General features: G+C 40.4%; 1 protein-coding gene across 4 annotated transcripts in view; it reads left to right on the top strand.

The window, feature by feature from the left end:
- enox2 (ecto-NOX disulfide-thiol exchanger 2) overlaps positions 1-22692 on the top strand; it is a 220225-nt gene that overhangs the window by 93850 nt on the left and 103683 nt on the right. For all 4 annotated transcript variants that reach the window (XM_078788495.1, XM_078788496.1, XM_058076578.2 and 1 more), the window contains one exon: positions 15528-15674. In XM_078788495.1, the coding sequence (XP_078644621.1) occupies positions 15528-15674 (147 nt within the window). The remainder of the gene's footprint in view (positions 1-15527; positions 15675-22692) is intronic.

Here is a 22692-nt window from a genome sequence, read left to right on the forward strand (position 1 = left end):
TACACTATGTTCTATTGCTAAAGAACACAAAAAGGTAAAAACAAACTTTTTTTCCTGATGAAAGACAGAAGTATAACACGATATAGTATAGTATAACACGATATTCTGTGTGCCTTGAAAGATCAGTCAAAATCATCTCACATGGCTGGGATTGAATGAGTTAATGATCCATCACTTGACTCGTATTAACACAATGTGCTATTAGTTAGCTAATACATCAGTTTTGTTTCAATTTAATTCAGTATTACCATAAATGATCTAATTCTGAATTGCTATAGTCGGAAGGAGGCAATATTTGGAGCTTGATTTTGTCAACCATGCAACCGGGGACTATCGGAGAATTGGTTGTGGTTGTTCTTGTTCAGTTCTGCAATGTCAAATTAAGACAACGGATGTCATTTTTGCCCTAAAAAAATGGATGCTAGATTATTATTTTTGAATTCATTCATTGGGCCCGATGAATGACCCCTTCTGGGGCATGACTGCCTCCTCTATTGCTGTATAAGTGCGATCTACGGACAGGCTAATTGCCCTCGTCCTGATGGCTTCCACGACCGGGCCATTTACTCTGTAAAGGTCATTTCCTCGTTGTAAGTCCCCGAGTGCCCATCAGCGTGACTCACAGCCACAGCTGAGAGAGTACTCCACATGATGATGACGATGATGACGATGATCTCCCCCCCAATATTAGTGTTGAGTTGACTGTATTTGGTAAATCGCACTCTCATCCCTCGGGAGGCTTGTCTGGAATGTGCAAAGCAGCTGAGAATGTGTAACGGCTTTTGGGCATAGGCGAGGTCACACGGAGAAAGAGTTGGAGAAGTTGGTGTCTAAAGAAGCTGTTTTGTTTTGTGTGTTCCATTTATTAAGGTTTTTTTTGTCGGTTTTTCAAATGGAAGAAGACTGTGGGGTTTCTGGAAAGTCATCACAATCCTAGGTCTTATATTTAATAGCGCGGGATTACTGCTCAATATTTGTTTCAGCCGACGTCCATACGAGATAATGTGTTTGGTTTATTGTTGCTACGATCCATAGTTTTGGTGATTACAGTTGTGGGCCTGCTAACCTCTGCATATCAATGAACATAACTATTTATAACTGATTTTATGATTGTATATATAAAAAATATTTAAAAAAACAAGCCCATAATTTCAATTGTTGACTGCTGCACGGTCAGAGTCTAAGGGGGCAGGGCTGCGTAGAATAGGAGGATGCTTTAAGAGTATCGGTAGCAAATTAAAAAAAAAATATTAGTTTTTTTGGGTTTGATCAGAAAACGACACGTAAAAAAGTATGACAAAAAAAAATTTAACTACTGCTAGTGTCATACCTAGTATTATAGCACAGTTTTTTTTTGTAAAATGTATTTCTTTTATAAGAATTTTTATATTTTTGGGTGACTGCAACAGATTAATTGGATATATGTCATTTTTGTATTTAGAATGGATGCTTATTGTAAGAAAATTTCCTAGGCTTAATTTTTCGTCTGACCTTTTGGAACAAATGAATAACGTAAACTGTGGTACCACTGTAGTACCACTGTAGTACATTGGAAAGGAAACTAAATGCTGACTATTTGAGTCATTACTCACTTTCCAGTATTTATTTGAAAGCCTGTGAAGTTTATATCCTTCATATTTACCCCAAGAAGTCCTGTTTTTATCCTCTTGTGTACAGTTTCAGTGTTGAATAATAAGCATGTAGAAAAACAGCAGTAAAACTAAACATAGCCAAGCTGGTCGGGTTGATGGCGGATCTTATTTGTGCGGGTCAGGTGGAGGTCTAAATGGGCCTGATTTTTGGGTTGAATGGCAAACGTGATGTTGAATATCTCACTCTGGTCGCTCTCTAGTTAGAGCCATGAGAGGGAGGGAGTACTTTAAATGTCAACATGTACATATTTATCGTACTCAACATGCATGAGTGAATCTTGAGTAAACTTGTATGCTTCACAGTACTCCATTTTGTTGCATTTTCCTGGTTTCCTGATATTATCTGTTTCCCAATAGTATTTTAAATCAGAGAGAGTGTGGAGGGGCATGACACAAAATAATTAGCATAAATAATAATTAGTAATTTTTTTTGCTGTAAAATGTATTTTTTGTTAATATTTTTAAAGATTTTTGATTGACTGGAATGGAATAGACATAGACATAGACTTTCTTTATTGTCATTGCACAATAACACAGCAGTGAAATTGGCTCCCGTGTAATAATAATAAATAATAAATAATAAATAATAAATAATAAATAATAAATAATAAATAATAAATAATAAATAATAAATAATAAATAATAAATAATAAATAATAAATAATAAATAATAAATAATAAATAATAATGTAGAGAATAAATAGATTACATCAAATATGAACAACAATGTACAGCGTAAACAGATTAGATTGCCTATGGTAAAAATTGTCTTGGTTTTTGTACGTGTTTTGACAACCTTAATAACCATTAATAACCAAAACAAAAAAACTATTTACCCCCCAAAAGTTTAGTTTATGCCACGGGACGGTATCCTGTATGGCACATACAATTGCATTTGTCAATTATAATTATTTAGAATTATTTTCTGCATGTACAAGTATAGTTTTTCTTTATGATTTTTTTTTTATTTTTGTGTTTTAAAATTTTGTATTTGAAAATTGACCATGGTTTCACTTTCCGAAATGAATAACGGAAACAAAGGTACCACTGTAGTGCGATGCAAAGGAAACTAAAGGCTGTCTATTTGAGTCATTCCGAAGTCATTCCCAGCGTTTTAAAGCCAGTGATGTTTATATTTGCATACCAAAAAAAGGCATGTTTTTATCCACTTGTGTATGGTTTCCGTCTTGAATAAAAAAAGCTCTTATTAATCAGCAAATGTCTTTCATGGGAAGACGAATAAGGCGTTTGCAGCAAAGGTCACATTAAAACATTGATTACTTTACCCTTTGCTGCCCTCTTTTTGATGAGCCAGAGCTGCAACAGTGAGGGAAAAACACACACAAGGCTTGCTTTTGAATAAATCACAGAAATAATTTTGTCCCTAAGTGGGTATTTACTTGACTGAGCATAACCCATTGTGACCCCAACTGCCCCCCCTCCAATTCCTCCATCCTCCCTGAAGTCAGACAGAGATGTTGTTTTGCACTGTGATGCCCCAGTAGAGATGTGGCTTTATTTATGCCTTACATTTCACTGTGGCAGCTCAAGGAATAGATTCCCACACCCCCCCCCCATTCCACTCCACTCCCACCCCGCCTTGTTGTGGCGTCTTTTGCTTCACTGAATAATGCCTTCTGGCACACAAAAAAAAAAAATCCTCTTTGCCACAAACACCTTCGCTTCATTTTACTGCGACAAAACAACAAGCGGCATCAAACAATGAGAGCTGACATTTTGCGCCTTAGGGTTCATTAGCTCAGTCATGGATGACTAAAGATTGTCTTTGTAGCCACAGCTCCAAATGTTAGCAAGTGGAATTGGGACACGGAATGCTTAAGTTTTTAGGAGAGCTTGCATCTTTATTATTATCCTGACGCTTAAATTCTAATTTGGTGCTGTTTTACATTTGTTATCATAAGGCGATCTTTCCAAACCTTGGCCAACGTTAACAGAATGGATGGTCGTAAATTATTGAATGAATTTGCCAACCTTGGGAAAACAGTAAATGTTATACTTGCATAATTACGTTATGTTGGGAAACAAAACACCTCTATTTAGCCAACGAAGGGATTTAACCATATTATCACTACGCTTGCCGCACGGCGGTCCAGTGGTTAGCGCACTGACCTCACAGCAAGGAGACCAGGGTTCGATTCCACCCTCGGAATGTGGAGTTTGCATGTTCTCCCCGTGCATGTGTGGGTTTTCTCCGGGTACTCCGGTTTCCTCCCACATTCCAAAAACATGCTAGGTTAATTAGTCACTCCAAATTGTCCATAGGTATGAATGTGAGTGTGAATGGTTGTTTGTCTATATGTGCCCTGTGATTGGCTGGACACCAGTCCAAGGTGTACCCCTGGGATAGGCTCCAGCACCCCCCGCGACCCTCGTGAGGAAAAGCGGTAGAAAATGAATGAATGAATGAATTACTACGCTTATTCAAGAATATGGTGTTGGTCGCCAGCCAATCACAGGGCACATATAGACAAACAACCATTCACACTCACATTCATACCTATGGACAATTTGGAGTCACTAATTAACCTAGCATGTTTTTGGATGTGGGTTGAAAACCGGAGTACCTGGAGAAAACAGAGAACATGCAAACTCCACACAGAGATGGCCAAGGGTGGAATTGAACCCTTGTCTCCTAGCTGTGAGGTCTGTGTGCTAACCACACCGTCACCGTGCAACCTACTCTCCAATTTACATATTCTAAGTGTTGAAGAAACATAGTGATTATTGTGAAAAATAGTGAAAATTGTACCACTTCCACACGGAATGCGAGGATGAGCTTTTTTTTTTCAGTTGATTTTGCACCATAGCATGTCGGCTCAGCTGCTGCCTTAACGTTAGCATTAGTTAATTGATTGATTTGATATTCTTTTCAGAGGGTTACAGACTGGATGAATGGAGAAAGTTGATATGTTTTTTATTTTAAAACAGAGTAACAAAGACGCTTGTATTTATTTTTTGTGCACAGCCGTTGATAACATTGGGAATTATTTACCAGCATAACCTTTAAGGTTAAATGCAATTTGTGCTGCAAATTAGTTTGAGGCTCGAACTGTCGAGTAAAACCTTAGCGCCAGAATGAAATCATGAAGGACGTACGAGAGCAGAGAGATGTCTTAGCTTGAACACTTTGTCTTTATGCTTCTCATTCACGCAGACAGTGGCTCCATTTTGATTGACCAACCCTCAGACACGATGCATTTATTCCATCAGCCATATGTAGCGTTTTCTCTCCGTGCTTTGTCTGGCTGTTTACTGACTGCTGGCAGCTCACAGCTGATGGCTTTCACTTCTTTCCGCCTGCCGCTTCCAAGAAAATCTCACTTTTCACTTAATGTTACCTGATCGGCAAACAGCTGAGTGACACATTTTGGTGCTAACTGGCGGGCTTAATGGAGTATCAAGCTGCCGACGAGCCAGGGACTTAGTGGAAATGAAAACAAATCTCGGGCTGAATGACGAGCAGGTGTTTTTACTCCAATCTTGAAATTAAACCGCAATCTAATGCAATCGGGTGGTGATGAGTTTGTCAATAAGCACACAAATATCAAATATATCGATCCGTTTGAGGTGTGTTTTTAAATAACGACCGGTAAACTGAGTAGTTTATGCGCTAATCCCGAGTTATATTAAGACGGCGTACGTGGTTCGTGATCGTCATCACACTTCAAAGTGTGTGCTTCAGACCCCGGTGCGGTGCTGAATGACAAATAGCCATCTGTTAATTATTTTCCCTATACGGGAAAACCCATTCCCAGAAATAGCATCAAAAGCGGGGAAGAGCTGGCGTTTGAAAGTGGGCTGTTTGCGTCGGAAGCGCTGGGATCTCGCTTGTAATGTCACTCGGGGAAGGGGGAGGTCTTGTACGTTTGGAAACAGATTCAGTCTGACTTAATTCCCATTTCAAGGTGGGGAACGGAGTGAGGAGGCCTGCGAGCGTGCAGCAAACAATCCAGACAGCTAAGGAGCATTAATTGACACACAAGGGAATAAGGCCTCTTATCTGCTCTCGTTGAAACTCCGGCGTGGTAAAGGTGTGGGCTTGCTTTTCAAACGCTGACTAAAGCTTTATAATCACCGCTCATGAAGAAAGACCCATTCAGTTTAATTTATAGCTAAAGCCTTCCACCTTCTTATGGCGTTCTATTTATGGAGCATTGAATAGATCCACATTGTTTCTACAGAGAAGATGGTTACAGAGACCAACCAGGGGAAAAGCCTGTTTCGCTGATACCATAAATCTAAACCTGGAAAATGTGCCCACAACTAAAATGCATGCATGTCTGTTGCCACGTTATCTTCCGGGCAACATTAAGTTAAGTTAAGGTTTTTTTTGTTTTTTTTTTTCTCTGCTTGGAGCCGCCACAGTGCCCTACGTAACTCTACCACCCGAGCACATTTGCATTTCTGCTTAGAGCAGTTTTGCAACCCAGTGCTTCCAATTGATTTTGTTGCTAGATTTTGCGACTTTTCAGACCCCGAAAGACTTTTAAAAGCCTAAAGACAAAACTAGCAACTAAGTTTAAAAGTATTACTTGTATTGACCCATATGACATTAGAGCTTTCTGCGTCGGATGAAAATGGCCTGGAAAAAAAATTCAAGGAAAAAATGGGAATCGTGGTAAGGAATAATCTTAATACCGCTGATGAGTTTAGATTAAATGACTAATTTTTGGAGTATAATCCATAAACAGAGTTTCCAAAGTGCTGCACAGACTAGTAAAATAAAAAGTAATAATCCAAAACTAAAAGATCATTTAAGAAATAAAATAGATATTAAAATATTAAAAACAAGAAGCAAAGCAATAAAAGTATAAAAAATAAAATCAAAGAACGAACTAAAAGACACAGGACCATACGACTAACTCCGAGTTAAAAGCCAGAGAATAAAAGTGGGTTTTACGACGAGACTTAAAGCTTTCGATGTTGGGGGCCTTTTTTACTTGGGAGGGGGGAGAGTATAACACAAATATTCAGATATTATATTGGCTCGTCACGTGACGGCGACGTGTCTGTAACATCATCAGCAGTGGTTTGTCCGTCTACATCAGGGGTGGACAAATATTTTGACTTGTGGGCGGCATTGAGTTATCAAAATTGTCTGGGGAGCCAAAACATATACAGTAAAGTCTCGTTATATCGATATTCTCGGGAGCCGGAAAAAATAGCGATATAACCGGACTATCCATATATCCGATCCTGCGCCGAACTGACTGGAAGCAGCCATTCGCCGTGTTCTTTTTTGGTATTGAAATCCTTAAGCAAAGATTGATTTATGCTGCATTATTGCCCACTTTTAATGCAGTTCGGCGCAGGATCGGATATATGGATAGTCCGGTTATACCGGTATTTTTTCCGACTCCCGAGAATATCGATATAACGAGACTTTACTGTACTTAACACACACACACTATTTTATGCTTATAATTTTCCTTGAATTATTAATCTAATTTTAGTAGTAAAAGTGTTATACTATCAGCTGTATGTTCTCATGTCCCTTTTTTCAGGAACACTTTAAACACCACATCAAACTATGTCATATAATTTTACAGTTTTGTTGTTTTTTTACTAAATAAGACATCCGACTTGCAATTCATGTTGGCAGTTTGTATATTAAAAGTTGAAATACTTCAGGGCTCCACAATAACGATGTAGCGATGGCCTGGGGCAAGTTAAACCAAAATTGGGGCAAGTAAATCCAATCAGTGATATTCCCGTCGGGCAAGTGCACTTTGGCATAACATACAGCCAAGAGTTTTTTAAAAGCGGTTCTTGTTGGGTGTTGGTAAAACACGGACTGCGTAATTCCGGTGGTAATTTGCAAACCAATCCTTGCAAATCTTGAAACGGACCAATCAGAATCGTTTATTTAAACCGCTGTCCGCAGTCCGTGTTTTACCCACACCCGTTCTTGTTCGCGATCAACCAATCAGCGATGGTTTGACTAGGAAAATATCTATCATGGCGTCCCTGCCAACATGGTCTAATTCTTCAACACCAAAAAAAACCCAGCAAAAAGTGATGAACCAGTGAATCACCTTGCTGTGACAATTTGATTTATTTGAGATTCTCATGTGATGCCACGATGGCAGTCTTTTCGTTTCACATGGGGCAAGTTGGGGCAAGTAGTTCTCACCTTAAGGATTCCCCATGGGCAAGTCATTTTTGTTTTTAACGTAGAGCCCTGTACTTAGAAAGCAACTAGTGGGCCGGATTCAAATGCTTGGTGGGCCGCGTGTGGCCCCCGGGCCGCAGTTTGCCCACCTTTTGTCTACATGGACGGATTTTCCCACTGTTTTTCAGAGTACTCAGGATGCTGTTAACGATAAAATGTGTTTTCGTTTCCGTGTGGGTGGCACCTATATCGTATGGAAGGTTCCACACCACTAAATCAGATCAGGAAGACGTGTACTGTTAATTCAAACAGATTCAAAAGGTTTTCTCACGGAAACCATCCCAACTGTTGTTTTTTGGATCAGACATGAATACATTGATGAAAGTATCTTTCAAAGACGTCTTGAGAAGAAGAGAACAGATGGTGAGGGCCTCCACAAGCCTTGCCTTAAAACCTACTTAGTTTTCTTTGAAAAAGAAGTTATACATTGCACTATGACACTGAACACAACGATGTAAGCTGACATGACCTTATCAACCATCTCATTAACACTTGGGTTCACTGGGCGGATTGCAGAAAGGGCAGACCGTAGACCCCGAGCATGTGAAAGCAGATCTGAATGCAGACCGTAAGGTTTTCAGTGAATTTGTAGGAATAAAGATCACTGGAAATTAGATTGAAATGAATTAACCTTCAGTGCATTCCCTGAGGTAATGACAAGGAACCCATTCAAAAGTCAAGAGTAGTACTGTTGCAAACAAGTAAACAAGAGGTAATATGCAAATAGTGTTTTGACCTTTGTCTCTGTGTTTTCTGGCTACTTATGCCGACATATAGGGTATGCTTTGTGTGCTTAGAAGAGCAGGGGAGACATTTGTAAATACAAAATTCTAATGGGGCTCATCATTTTCCCAAATGTCACCACAACAGGGAATAAGATTAACCTTTGCCAAACCGTAAAAGTAAAAATTATTTTGACATACTTTGCCTGCGTATTGTCAGCCGCTGCAGATGTTTGCTTTTAAACAGCTGAAGATTCTACTTTGCTTAAAAGCCGATAGCACCATTAATAACAACATCCCTCATTATAGGGTCTTACTATATTCCCAACTTTTCATTCATATGTTGAAGTTCTACATAAATGTCATATCATGAGGTTGGTCAATCCAAAGTCGGGAACGACCCACTTCATGACTTTCTAAGAACTTTAAGTCTTAACTTTTTTCATTCATTTTCGACGGCTTATCCTCACGAGGATTGCGGGGGTGCTGGAGCCTATCCCAGCTGTCTTGGGGCGAGAGGCGGGGTACACCCTGTGTGAGGGACGTTTATTCTTGGACCCAGGTGTTTTAACCGTCGAGACACATTCTCAAAACACTCAACACACTTCTGGCCTTGGAATTAAGAGCGTTTGCCACATACTTAATTGCATAAACAAATCATAGAGTGTTAGAAATCATTTTTCAGTCTTCTTGACATTTAAAAATCAGTATCGGACCTAAAAAAAAAATAGCTCTAATATCCATCTCTAATTATGATGTTATAGTTGGAAATATGGAGGCATTTTTACTGCAACTATAGTACCGTATTTTCCGGACTATAAGTCACACTTTTTTTCATAGGTTGGCTGTTCCTGCGACTTGTACTCCAGAGCGACTTATAAATGAAAAAAGTGTTTATGTTCCATAAACACTGGACACCTTTTCTGTTCATGTTTATTTTTGGTGTATCTGAATAAGCATTGTGTTAGCATATCTTACACCTATTCAGCCTGTTCTATATTCTTTTATTATTGTTACAACTTGCCTTCCAAGAGGACGTAATGTCTGTTTTGGTCAAGTAATTTGGAAAATAAATTACCCGCAAAAAATGTGACTTATACTCCAGTGTTTTTATTCTACCTAATTATGCATTTTTGGCCTGGTGCGACTTATAGTCCAGAAAATATGGTATTTACAAACATGTTCACTGTTATGTTTATACATGTATTGTCATTGTCATTTTTTTTAAATAGATGTAATATATTTTAGTTTATTATTTTTATTGTATATTGTAATATTGTATTAGCTATTTTGGGGGATTTATTGGTTGATTTATTTATGAGATTTTGCTGCACGCATGCACAGGGAGAACATGCTGGGAGACCCCTGACCAATCGCAACACAGTAGGTGTGGTTTGGGGAGAAGATTGACATATCCAAGTGGAGAGGAAGACAGATTTCCTGTATGGACAGTTTCGAGAATGTTTTAAAGAAACGTATTATAATGCCACACTGGAATCCAATAATCATTGTAAAAGCCACTGAGCCGGATAGGACTCTTCAAATGTATTCAGATATGGGGAGGGGGGGCTATATTCTGGAGCCCCCTCTGGGTTGTGATCAGAATGCTAGCATACATGTAATACAGTTATCCTCCAACTTTTATAATCTTTCGACAAATGCTAAATGACTTAATGGTCTGTTAATTGGTAATCCCCGTCCTCCAAGAATTTTGCTGATTTTGCTTTTTTTTTTTACATTTTTGCAATGTTTTTCAACCAAACTTGGTCAGATTTTATATACATGTGCTTGCCTCTAGGCTGCACGGTGGTCTAGTGGTTAGCGCACAGAGTTTGCATGTTCTCCCCGTGCATGCGTGGGTTTTCTCCGGGTACTCCGGTTTCCTCCCACATTCCAAAAACATGCTAGGACTCCAAAACATGCTAGGACTCCAAATTCATAGGTATGAATGTGAGTGTGAATGGTTGTTTGCCCTGTGATTGGCTGGCCATAAGTCCAGGGTGTACCCCGCCTCTTGCCCGAAGACAGCTGGGATAGGCTCCAGCACCCCGTGCGACCCTTGTGAGGATAAGCGGTGGAAAATGAATGAACGAACGAACGAATGAATGCTTGCCAGTCCCCTGAAGGTACAAACCAAATTCCATGGTGATTCAGCCAAACACCCTTAAACAGTAGTTTCTTTTCTGTAATGTCCCTACTGGGGAACGGAGTTCGGAGTCTGTGAGAAAATACACATTGTTTGTGAAATTCATCCTGTAACTTACTTAAGGACCACCCTGGGTGTCTCGGGGAACCAACATTAGTCTGCAGACAAGACTTTGAAAAGTACCAGTCGTACCACTTGTGCTGGAAAACCATAAACCCGTTCAACAATGATGTATGAGTAAAACAGTCTTCGCTACCTCAGGATACTGAGTGTTTTTCCAGTTCTTTCTGACAATGGTTAAGGACCAGCGCTCTTACCAGTCCAGTCCATCCTCCCATCCTCCTTGACATCCTTTTTGCAAAGTGGTGCAGTGCTCCAACCTGCGGGTGAACTTCTACTCTATTAGTAATGACTTCACGCTACACTAGCCGCGGTGTAGATGAAACTTGGAGCTGGAGCTTTACTTAGTGCGCTGCGTTCTGCTACGATGATTCTTTAGCAACACGTTCACTTGCAGGCTTTAATCTCAAGTCTTAAGTGCCTATAAAATCAGTTGTACAGTATGAATAATGCAGCGCATCAAGAAGATGCTAAGTGCTTCAGCGGGAGAGATGGACTTAAGTGAGAAGCCATTCCTAACAATGCAAGGTCATTTGTCTGAAGCAGGTCCAAACAAAGGCAGAGCTCATTAAAATATCGGAAGTACATTTGCTCCTCTTACTAGTTCTCTGATTGCGATATGTCAACACGCTGAGCCTTAACCAACCGCAGTGGATACCGGGATTCACAGTCAACCCAGGTAGTGCCAGGAATCTATTACATGAGGGCATTGGAGTCCTGTGATAGCATATTCCGAAGCCAAAGCATTTGGAATACATTAGTAATGCCGGTCACAAGCCTTCCGCTGATAACAAGGCAGGCTGCCATGGATCACAGTACAGTGACAGTGACAGGCTATGCTGGATGGCAGCTGCCACATCTAAAATTAGCTCAGTCACATGAAAGATTACTGATTGAATAGAGATATGAATAATTACAATGTGAGATAACGCTATATAGCGTAAAGTGTCTCAACAAAAATAAATGTCAGGTATCCGTAGAAGCCAACTGCATCGCTCACTGTAACTTTAGCTTGGTCATTTGGTACGCAACTTTACCGAACTGACAAGCATATGTGTGGGAAATTTAAGCAAGGTTGGTTGAAAAACATGGCCGCCCAGAAGCAAAACATTTTTGCAAGGGCGCAGGTGGGTCTAACCAACCATCAGTCATTGAGCATTTGTTGAATGATTGTACAGTTTTTGGGTATACCACTATTACATGGCTTCCAAAGCAGTATGGTAATGGTAATGGTAATGGTAATGGTAATGGTAATGGTTTAATTTCATTTGAACATGCATCAGATTACAATTGAGTGCATCCCATAATCAGTTCCCAGTTCCACATGTCCAAAAGGAGTAGGAAGAAGCAAAGCTTATTAAATCCTACCCCTCCATCTGGTACTTTTACAATCACTAACTGTTACATTTGTTCACTTCCTGCTTTCCATAATACAGTTTAAGGTTTTTTTTTTTTGTTTGTTTGTTTTTTTTATTTTTTACATTTTGTAATTTACAAATGTACGAGGTGATATCGTTGCATATTCACATTCTGGTCTCGAAATCAGAAGTGAAAAAAATGTGGATCAGATATATGCAACTTTTTTTTCTGATTTCTGCGTTTTTACTACTTTTTTAACTTTTACTTTTTAAGTATGTTTTACTTAATTTATTAATCTGCAGATGAATAAGTTAAGTAAAACATACTTAAAAAGTAAAATTCCAATGACATTGAAATTGGTTATTCCTATGGACAGTACATAATTTCCTATGAAGAAATAATCAAAATCCTCAGCACGCGACTTGTAACAGTTGTAACGCAACTGTTACATTTGTTCACTTCCTGCTTTCCATAATACAGTTTAAGGTTTTTTGTTTGTTTTAATAATGCACCTCGTACTTCAGTACAAATGACATAATGGGTACCATAGTAACTGTCAATACAGTATGAACAAAACCCACATGCTAACAATCGATATATCCGCTATCTTATCAAATTGTGAGTTCGGGAATTTCGTTTTACTTTCAGTCCCAATTTTTTCTTTCAATTTTAGACCTAAATTGTTTCACTGATAAACCATTCATGTTCTGACAGCCCCATTCTTTATCAAACAACACGTCTAAATCCCCAAACAACAAAGCCAATGATAAACAAGCTTTTATTGGCACTCGATGTAGTTTTTTATCAAGGGTATAAATGCTTGAAACAAAGTCAGTTCTAAACAGATTTTTCCTTTCAGACTAGTGTTAGCTAGTTTTTCATACCTGACAATGTAGACTGCACACTTGCAGTCTTTAGAGTGTTCATGAAACACACAAGGGAGCGTGGCAGCATTAAAATAAAAATACATCGGAAAGCAACACACATTGACGAGTATCTCCTATAGACTTCGGATCATTCCCGAGCCCACAAACATTCCGTAGTAAGAACACTCTATGACAGAACCAACATCATAGGAAACGAACAAGACATATATACCATACACTAAAACAGTGTCAGGCTGCACGGTTGTCGTGTGGTTAGCGCGCAGACCTCACAGCTAGGAGAACCCGGTTCAATTCCACCCTGGGTTTTCTCCGGGTACTCCGGTTCCCTCCCACATTCCAAAAACATGCTAGGTTAATTGGCCACTCCAAATTGTCCATAGGTATGAATGTGAGTGTGAATGGTTGTTTGTCTATATGTGCCCTGTGATTGGCTGGCGACCAACACCATATTCTTGAATAAGCGTAGTAATTCATTCATTCATTCATTTTCTACCGCTTTTCCTCACGAGGGTCACGGGGGGTGCTGGAGCCTATCCCAGGGGTACACCTTGTATGGAGTATGGAGTATGTCAGGCAATGTATGAAACATTAATATTTCTAGACTGCAGTCCCAGGAAAATGTAGGCCTTATGATGATACTGTGTTTATATATACACAGTACTAGTTACTGTGTACTAATTACTGTGTACTTTTGGTTTGCTTTGCACTGTTTAAAGTCAGTAATTTGTCATAACAACCTTTTTCATGCTGATTTTTTATTGCATTTTTAACAAATTATTTTTTCTCATTAATCATTTATTCTTAAGTGCGTTAGCATTATTCATCATTTATACCTGAATACCCTACAAAAAAAACCACTGGAGATATAGGAAACTGTCCAGTATCCAGGTATTTATATCACAGTCACGCTGGATGAATTTCTGGCTTTAAAAAAAGTCATTGAATCGATTTCAATTTACCGATTAGTTTCAGATCATGTCATTCCAAATGAACCAATATTGTTCTTGACTTGTATTGGCAACTGCAGATTGTGAATCAAATCAAATCTTTATTAAACGAATCGTCACACCCCTACAAAAAAGGAAAATAACAGATCAGAGAGAAAGAACAAAATGGGTAAAAAAAAAAAAACACAGCCATTGTTACATTTCCATAAATTAGGGATGTCACAGAGAAAGTGCAGACAGCAATGAGAAAATGCAGTATAAACACACCAAGAAAACCATATAAAAAAGTCCACAAAAAACATAAAATAGAGCCAGAACAAAAATGTAACGCCATATACGAATTACCCTGCATGTCTTGCGGTAAAACATTAATTGGTGAAATGGGTGGGGGATTTAATATAAGGAAAAAGGAACAGCAAAGACGTGCACACCATTGCAAAATAGTGCATTCCAGATTGGAATGGAGCAAACATCATTGGGACACAGGACAACAACAACCCTCCGCTGGATCAAAGAGGAAATTGAAATCCAGAAGCGTGCCCACAGGACCATAAACTGGGACGGGGGGGGGGCTCACACACTCTCACACACCTGGGATGTCAGACAACAGATGGCGCTGTTGCCCTGCCTTTGCTGTCAGGACTGATACTTAAACCGTCACCTGGTTCATCAGTGGTCGAACCAGTTGCTATAATAAATCGGGTTGACCAACTTGTACTGGACCTGGGGGGTCTGGAGGCAGGCCGCCTCTTCCCTTTGCTGTCTCTGATTAGAACCAGGCGGACCTTACACAAAACAAACTTGACTTTCTGAACCAAACAAACCCCCAGACTACTTCTTGAATGTGTTTATTGATTCGATTTGTTGGTTTCAGTTGCTTAACTCTCTGTTGACTTAAACCGAGATCACAGTGTGGGCCCCAAAACTGGCGTAAAGCATTGCCGTTGTTGCTGGTTTCTGTCGGGCTAGTAACTGATCGTGGCTCTGTGGACCTTCTTGTATATGTGAGGCCACAGAAAAAAAACAAATCTACCGGTGAATATTTCATGGCCAAGTCTGCTGGACATTGCTGTGAATTATGAACGCCTACACAGAGCATACCGATACATTACGTCTCCCAAAACAAGTCAAATAAGACTCATTAGGACTCCATGTGAATTCCATTACTTCTGAAGGTTTTTTCATTTATTATGGGTTTTTGTTAGTGTAAGGAAATATTTGGTGTGAAAAATGTAACGCCTAAGGACAACCTTCTCTGGATAAATTGAAAGCATTATATAATGTCTGAGGTAGAGTTTCCCTTTTTTGTCTCAACAAATTCATAATAATGCAATGTATTATATTCTAAGTGAGAATTAATTAATGGCAGAATAAATTTACAAATGGGCAGTGTCCCCGCTGATACAATATGTGCCTGAATTTGGTCGTCTTGCGATGGCATTTTTCTCTGTTGAATGATGTTTATTTAACACGGCTGCCTTTTGTATCTTTTGTCTCTCAGGACTCAATGCTCTGCCCTTTGATCCGTCCACCAACAACGACCCCCTCCACTTCAACAGCACCAGCGGGTCGCTGGTGACGGAGTGTCCTCCTTTGGAAAACGCATCTGAAAATAGCAAGAAAAGGAAGCGAGCCAGCCTGCCTCCAGGTACTGACAGCGACTAAATCACGGCATGATTAAGCAATGGTGTCAAATCTTTGCGCTCTTGTATTTTATGTTGAATTCTAAATGCGATGCAGGCACACATTCTTTTTTTCTTTTCCTCCATGTTCTTTTATGACAACATTACATCACCGGGATTGCAATTGTTGCATAATCCTATTATTTGGTAGGGAAAAGAGGTTTTTGGTTTGATCTTTGAAGGGTGTAATGTTGCATGTATTTGTAATCAGATTTTCCATACAGTATAGAGCCGAGTTCCGACATGGTATACATTGAGTCGGGCACAGCAAGTGCAAATGAATTAGCTGTCTAAACAAATACAGTTTGAATATACAGTAAAGTCTCGTTATATTGATATCGGTTAAAACAAATTACTACTTATTACGATACTATTTTCATTTCCCGGCAAATTGCTAGTCTTTTATGATATAATTAGCTCCGTTAGTACGATACCCGGTTATTATGATAATCCGGTTACTACGATGCCCTTTTCATCTCCCGCCAGCCAATTTGGTCTGCTTATATCGATACAAAAGCAGCTTAAATCAATCTTTGCTTAAGGATTTCAATACCAAAAACGAACACGGCGAACGGCTGCTTCCAGTCAACTTTATTTTTCACACTTCCACCACCAGAGTGCAGCACACACAGCGGAAAACACCCGTCCCTCGCACCTACCCCTCCGGGTGGCAACACCTTCCCTATCAATAGTTCCGGGGTGAATTATGTCCCGGTAACCGGTAATCACTACAGCGTAAGTTTATTTTTATTTACTGTAGTACAAAATGTATTGTAGTACAAAAGCATGCTAGATACGCAATCCATGAACTCAAGGAGAAAATTACATGCCACATCAAAGATCCGCCCACTTTTAATGCAGTTCGGCGCAGGATCGGATATATGGATAGTCCGGTTATATCGGTATTTTTTCCGACTCCCGAGAATATCGATATAACGAGACTTTACTGTAGTGCCATGGAGAAGCCATCCATCAATTTTCTTACGGTTATCTGAGGTAGGTTCGCGGGAGACTTCTCTCTTCCCTGCACTTTCCGGCATATCCCGAGGTGTTCCCAGGCCAGTCGAGGGACATAGTCTCGCCAACGTGTCCTGGGTCTTACCCTGAACACCACGCCAGGGGGACTTAAGGGGGGCATCGTGACCAGATGCCTGAGCCACCTCTTTGGGCTGTTCCAAGTTTCTCCCGGGTGACAGTGCTTCTCACATTACCGCCACCCTGCGGCGAAAACTCATTTCGGTTCTTGTCCTTTCGGTCACCACCCAAAGATCGTGACCATAAGTGGGGGTATGAATGGAGCTCGGTTCAGCCCTCTCGTCGCCACAATCGACCGATGCAGAGTCCTCATCACTGGAGATCCTGTGCTAATCTGCCCTTCCATCTTGCGTTCCATCCTCCATCCAACCAGTCGCTCATGAACATTACCCAGAGGTACTGGGTGAGAACCATGTGCTCGGACTTGGAGGTCCTGATTCTCATCCGAGCCACTGAAACAATCCAGTGAGAGTTTAAGGTTGCAGCTCAATGACTCCAGAAGGACTACATCATCTGCACAAAGATCAGAGACCCAATCCAGCACCCAACAAACAGGATCTCCTCAACATCCTGGTGGCTCCTAGAAATTCTGTCCATAAAAGTAATGAATATAATCGGTGACAAAGAGAAGCCCTGCTGGAGTCCATCCCTCACCGGTTCCACTTTTTTCCAATTGTCAGACCCTGCAGAGAACATAGGGCTGCTCCACAAAAAAAGCCTGCTCGGAGTCCTATCATAGCACTCCTTCTTTAGCTTGACGCCATGCCTCACCACTGGTGTCCACCAACGGGTTCTGGGATTACCGCAATGACAAGCACCGACCACCTCACGGCCACAGCTCTGATCAGCCGCCTCGACAATGGAGGCATGGAACATGGCCGACTCTCACTCATTGTCTGTCTTATCCCTCGGGACATGGTCAAAGCTCTCCCAGAGGTGGGAGTTGAAACTCCTTCTGACAGGAGACTCTGCCAGACCTTCCCAGCAGACGCCCACAATGAGTTTGGAGCTGCCAGGTCTGACTGGCCTCCTCACCCACCATCGGAGCCAAGTCACCACCAGGTGGGGATGGTAAACAGCTCTACCCCTGTCTTCCAACCCGGTGTCCCAAACATGTGGCACAAGTCAATCAGTGAACAAAAGTGTACTCCTGTAGTACCAAACAGCATACCATTTATTTATTTTCAAGTTGACTGTCTAATATTTATATACTGGTTAAAAATATTCCTGGGAGAAATTATTTTAAAATTGATTAAAGTAGGTTCATATCATTAAACATCCCTCCATTTTCTATGCTGCACTTGGATCGTGGGCGTATGCCGGGGTCTATCGCAGCTGACTTTGGGGCGAGAGGTGGGGTACACCCTGGAGTGGTCGCCAGCTGTATCGTTGAACAATTCATGGGAAAGGTCAGATATTTCATCCAAAGATTATTCTGATTAGTGCCCTCATGGGTGGCACGGTGGTCGAGTGGTTAGCGTGCAGGAGACCAGGGTTCAATTCCACCCTCGGGCATCTCTGTGTGGAATTTGCATGTTCTCCCCCGTGCATGCGTGGGTTTTCTCCGGGTACTCCGGTTTCCTCCCACATTCCAAAAACATGCTAGGTTAATTAGCCACTCCAAATTGTCCATAGGTATGAATGTGAGTGTGAATGGTTGTTTGTCTATATATTCTAAGTGTGCCAATTAACAGTCTCTAGGCACTATAGGTGTATGCATGTCCCTTGGTTCGTCTGGCCTGTCCACCTTCTTGGAGGTCAGATAGCCGCTGCCGCTAACTGCTCCTTGCCTGACTGTCTGTTGCCATGCCAACACCAGCTGCCAATCAACTCGGCGGCAACCTTTTAGCTTCCTCCCACTCACACAAACACACGCTGACCTTGCGTCGAGTGCTTGTGTGCGTGGGAATGCGCGCTCGTGGCTCTGATTATTTTGTCATCGGGATTGCTGCGCCCAACAATACGTCAAATTCAACAGAGACTTCTAATTAAAGACAGCTGATTAATGAACTGCCTTTGTGTGTGTGTGTGTGTGGAAAGAAAACGGGGGTCCTTGAAACTGAATGGGAGGTGTTCCTGTTCCTTGTTCTCGCTTCTGTTTGCTTTTGAGTGTTCATTCACACTCCGTGTTAAACGATAATTGGATAATGTATCATATCAAACAGGCTCTAAGTATACTAATTATTAAGTTGAAGGGCAACAATCGCTGTTGGAAAAAGCAATTTCTAGTGACACAACACTGGAAGCCCCCCCTCCAAGAACACGCTCACCACATGTATTTCATCCACGGCCTATCATTGGTTTAAGCCGTGTCTCTGTGACAGGAAGGTTTGTGGCAAATGTCAGTGTTGTCAAACAAGTCGCTACTCCACTGCAGATTTTTCTCATTTTCACTATCAGCATAACCACACACGTTTTTTTTTCTTCTGAAACCACAGGATGTGTTTATCTATCATCATTCATACCAAACATCAGGCGGCTTTATTTGCATTGCACATGAGGGCAATTCAAAGTGCTGAATGGAGCTATAAAATGAAAAGTTTATACATATTTACACCGAAACACTTACTGTGTAAGTTTATCTAATGGATTAGTTAGTGCTTTATGTTTTAAAATTCAGTGTGGAAAAAGTGCAAAAATTGGTTCAAAATATGAGATGACAAACAATTTTCCAAAAAGTTCCAAGGTCAATAAAGATACAGGTATCAGCTCTTCCAGTCAGCATGCAGAACCCCCGTGATCGTAACAGCAGATTTTATTCGCTGGTTGAGCTGGACGGAGTAGTCATAGAGAGGGAAGTCTAGGCTTGCCTGCTTAGGCTGCTGCCCCCCCGACCTGACCTCTGATAAGCGGAAGAAGATGGATGGATGGACCTTCTGGCAACATAAATGATTGGAAAAAGGTTCCTCACCCAGTTGAAATCTTACAAAATATGCTGAGGTCTTGAAATCGTGCACACTTTTGGTAGTACCAATTTGTGATATGTACTTTCGGGGGGTGGTTGACCTTCAATAATAGTGTAGACTACGGATCGACTGATATGGTTTTTTTCGGGCCAGTGCCGATATCGTTTTTTTTTGGTATCACCCATAGCCGATGGCCGATTTTGCTTGGACGGATATTTGTGGCCGATACTGCTTTTGCTTCCTCAATTTACATGAAAAAAATGACAATGATAACAAATATTACAGGTCTCAAGTTTAAACATATTTATTGAAATTTAAACAGGGCTCGACAATAACGATGTACCGATGTCCCGGGGCAAGTAAATCCAATCAGTGATATTCCCGTCAGGCAAGTGCACTTTGGCATGCCATACTGCCAAGAGTTTTTTTTAAAAGCGGTTCTTGTTGGGTGTTGGTAAAACGCGGACTGCGGTGGTAATTTGCAAACCAATCCTTGCAAATCTTGAAATGGACCAATCAGAATCGTTTATTTAGACCGCGGTCCGAGTTTTACCCACAACCAGAATCGTTCTTGTTGGCGATCAACCAATGAGCGATGGTTTGACTAGGAAAACATCCATCATGGCGTCCCTGCCAACATAGTCTAATTCTTCAACAACTTGTGAAGGAAACAGCAAAAAGTGATGAACCAGTGCCTCCTAAACAAGTATTTTATCAGCGGCAGCAAATCAAACGATGGCACAGGTGAGTGAATCACATTGCTGGGACAATTTGAAGTGGTCACAATGAAACACCACCCATTAGATCCAATACCGAGTGCTGATTTTGCACAAGCTACAAAATCTAGCGCTTCCATTTCTCACCTTTGCTTCACAAATTATTGTTTGACCGTTGAGCATTTTTTTCTGGATTAAAAACACTTTACTAGTACACAAATGTCATTTATTATTTAATAAGCACAATGTTTATCCAATCAGGAATGTACTTTTATTTATCAAAGCAAAGTGCCTAGAAGTCTCCTGACAATCCAGATTTCCATGCAACGTCATGATCTATGTAGGAAAACAACCACAAGAAATGATAATCATTTCATCTTTATTTGAGATTCTCATGTGATGCCACAAAAATGAGATGATATCATTATGGCAGTCTTTTCATTTTACATGGGGCAAGTTGGGGCAAGGAGTTCTCGCCCTGGTAAACACTGAACACAGTAGGATACAGCTTTCTTAAACACACATTTAAACGGCGCATATATACATATAGATATATATATATAGATATACAGTCCCTGACAAAAGTCTTGTCGCTTATTAAGTTGTAGGAACAACAAATAATAACTTGACTTGTAGTTGCTCAATTGTAATCAGAAATGACTTATATGAAAGGCAAAGCCCTCTAGATTATGCTTTTTATATCAAAATAAAGTTTTGTACCATTCATTGAGTTTTATCATTTAATTAGGACATAAAGGTCAGATTTTGCTTGGACAAAATACACAAATATGCTACAATAACATCAGAACATAAAGTCATTGTACCTTGGAAAAAAGAATTAATATTGTGTATGGCTTCCATGAGCTTGGAGGACTGCATCCATACGTCTTGGCAATGACTCAAATAACTTATTGATGAAGTCATCTGGAATGGCCAAGAAAGCAGTCTTGCAGGACTCCCAGAGTTCATCAGGATTTTTTGGCTTCATCTTACCCCAGACATGCTCAATAATGTTCATGTCTGGCGACTGGGCTGGCCAATCCTGGAGCACCTTGACCTTCTTGGCTTTCAGGAACTTGGATGTGGAGGCTGAAGTATGAGAAGGAGCGCCATCCTGCTGCAGAATTTGCCCTTTCCACCAAACTTGACTGTTTTCTGGGTGAATCTTGGGTCCATGCAGGTTCCAACAGGTCTTCTGCAGTATAACCCGCATGGACCCAAGATTCACCCAGAAAACAGTCAAGTTTGGTGGAGGAAAAATCCTGATGAACTCTGGGAGTCCTGCAAGACTGCTTTCTTGGCCATTCCAGATGACTTCATCAATAAGTTATTTGAGTCATTGCCAAGACGTATGGATGCAGTCCTCCAAGCTCATGGAAGCCATACACAATATTAATTCTTTTTTCCAAGGTACAATGACTTTATGTTCTGATGTTATTGTAGCATATTTGTGTATTCAAAATTAAGTATATGTATTATTTCTACATTTTTTTTGTATGCGACAAGACTTTTGTCCAAGCAAAATCTGACCTTTATGTCCTAATTAAATGATAAAACTCAATGAATGGTACAAAACTTTATTTTGATATAAAAAGCATAATCAAGAGGGCTTTGCCTTTCATATAAGTCATTTCTGATTCCAATTGAGCAACTACAAGTCAAGTTATTATTTGTTGTTCCTACAACTTGGATAAGCGACAATACTTTTGTCAGGGACTGTATATCTATATATAGATATAGATATCGGCCAGCCGATGTATCAGTCGATCCTTAGTGTAGACTTGCCAACATTTATGAATTTGTCGTACTCTTACTCTTTTAAATACACATCACTCCTCTCCATTTTTTTGCATTTTGCTGATTTGAGTTTTGAGTTCGGTCATTCCAGATAATAAATGAAAGGGAGACGCCATGGAATTATAAAAACAAGAATGAAACCTAAGAGGAAGTGTACTAATAAATGCTATGGACCACACGTGGGCATGATATATCATAATAATCATTTGTTCTAATGTTGCATGACAGTTTTGTTTGCATGTCCCGCAGAAGACTAAAAGAACTGAGAAGATAGGAGAATGAATGGTTCCCCACCGTTGCTTTCAGATGCTCACAGAGCTGAAATCTTGAAAGATTTACTAAGGTTACATCATCTTTTCTCTTACTAAGGCCCTCTTCGGACTTCTAAAAAAATAAAATTGCCCACATATCGGAAAAAGCTTTTTTTGCTTTCTGATGCTCACTGGGCTAATGTCTAGCAAGATTTGCTGAGGTTGCATCATTCTGTCTTTTACTGTAATCAGACTTTTTTTTAAAAAAAAAACGTCCGG

The sequence above is a fragment of the Doryrhamphus excisus genome, linkage group LG23, assembly GCF_037039965.1.
Source record: "Doryrhamphus excisus strain RoL-2023G ecotype Guam linkage group LG23, RoL_Dexc_Guam_v1.1, whole genome shotgun sequence".
Classification (NCBI taxonomy): Eukaryota; Metazoa; Chordata; class Actinopteri; order Syngnathiformes; family Syngnathidae; genus Doryrhamphus; species Doryrhamphus excisus.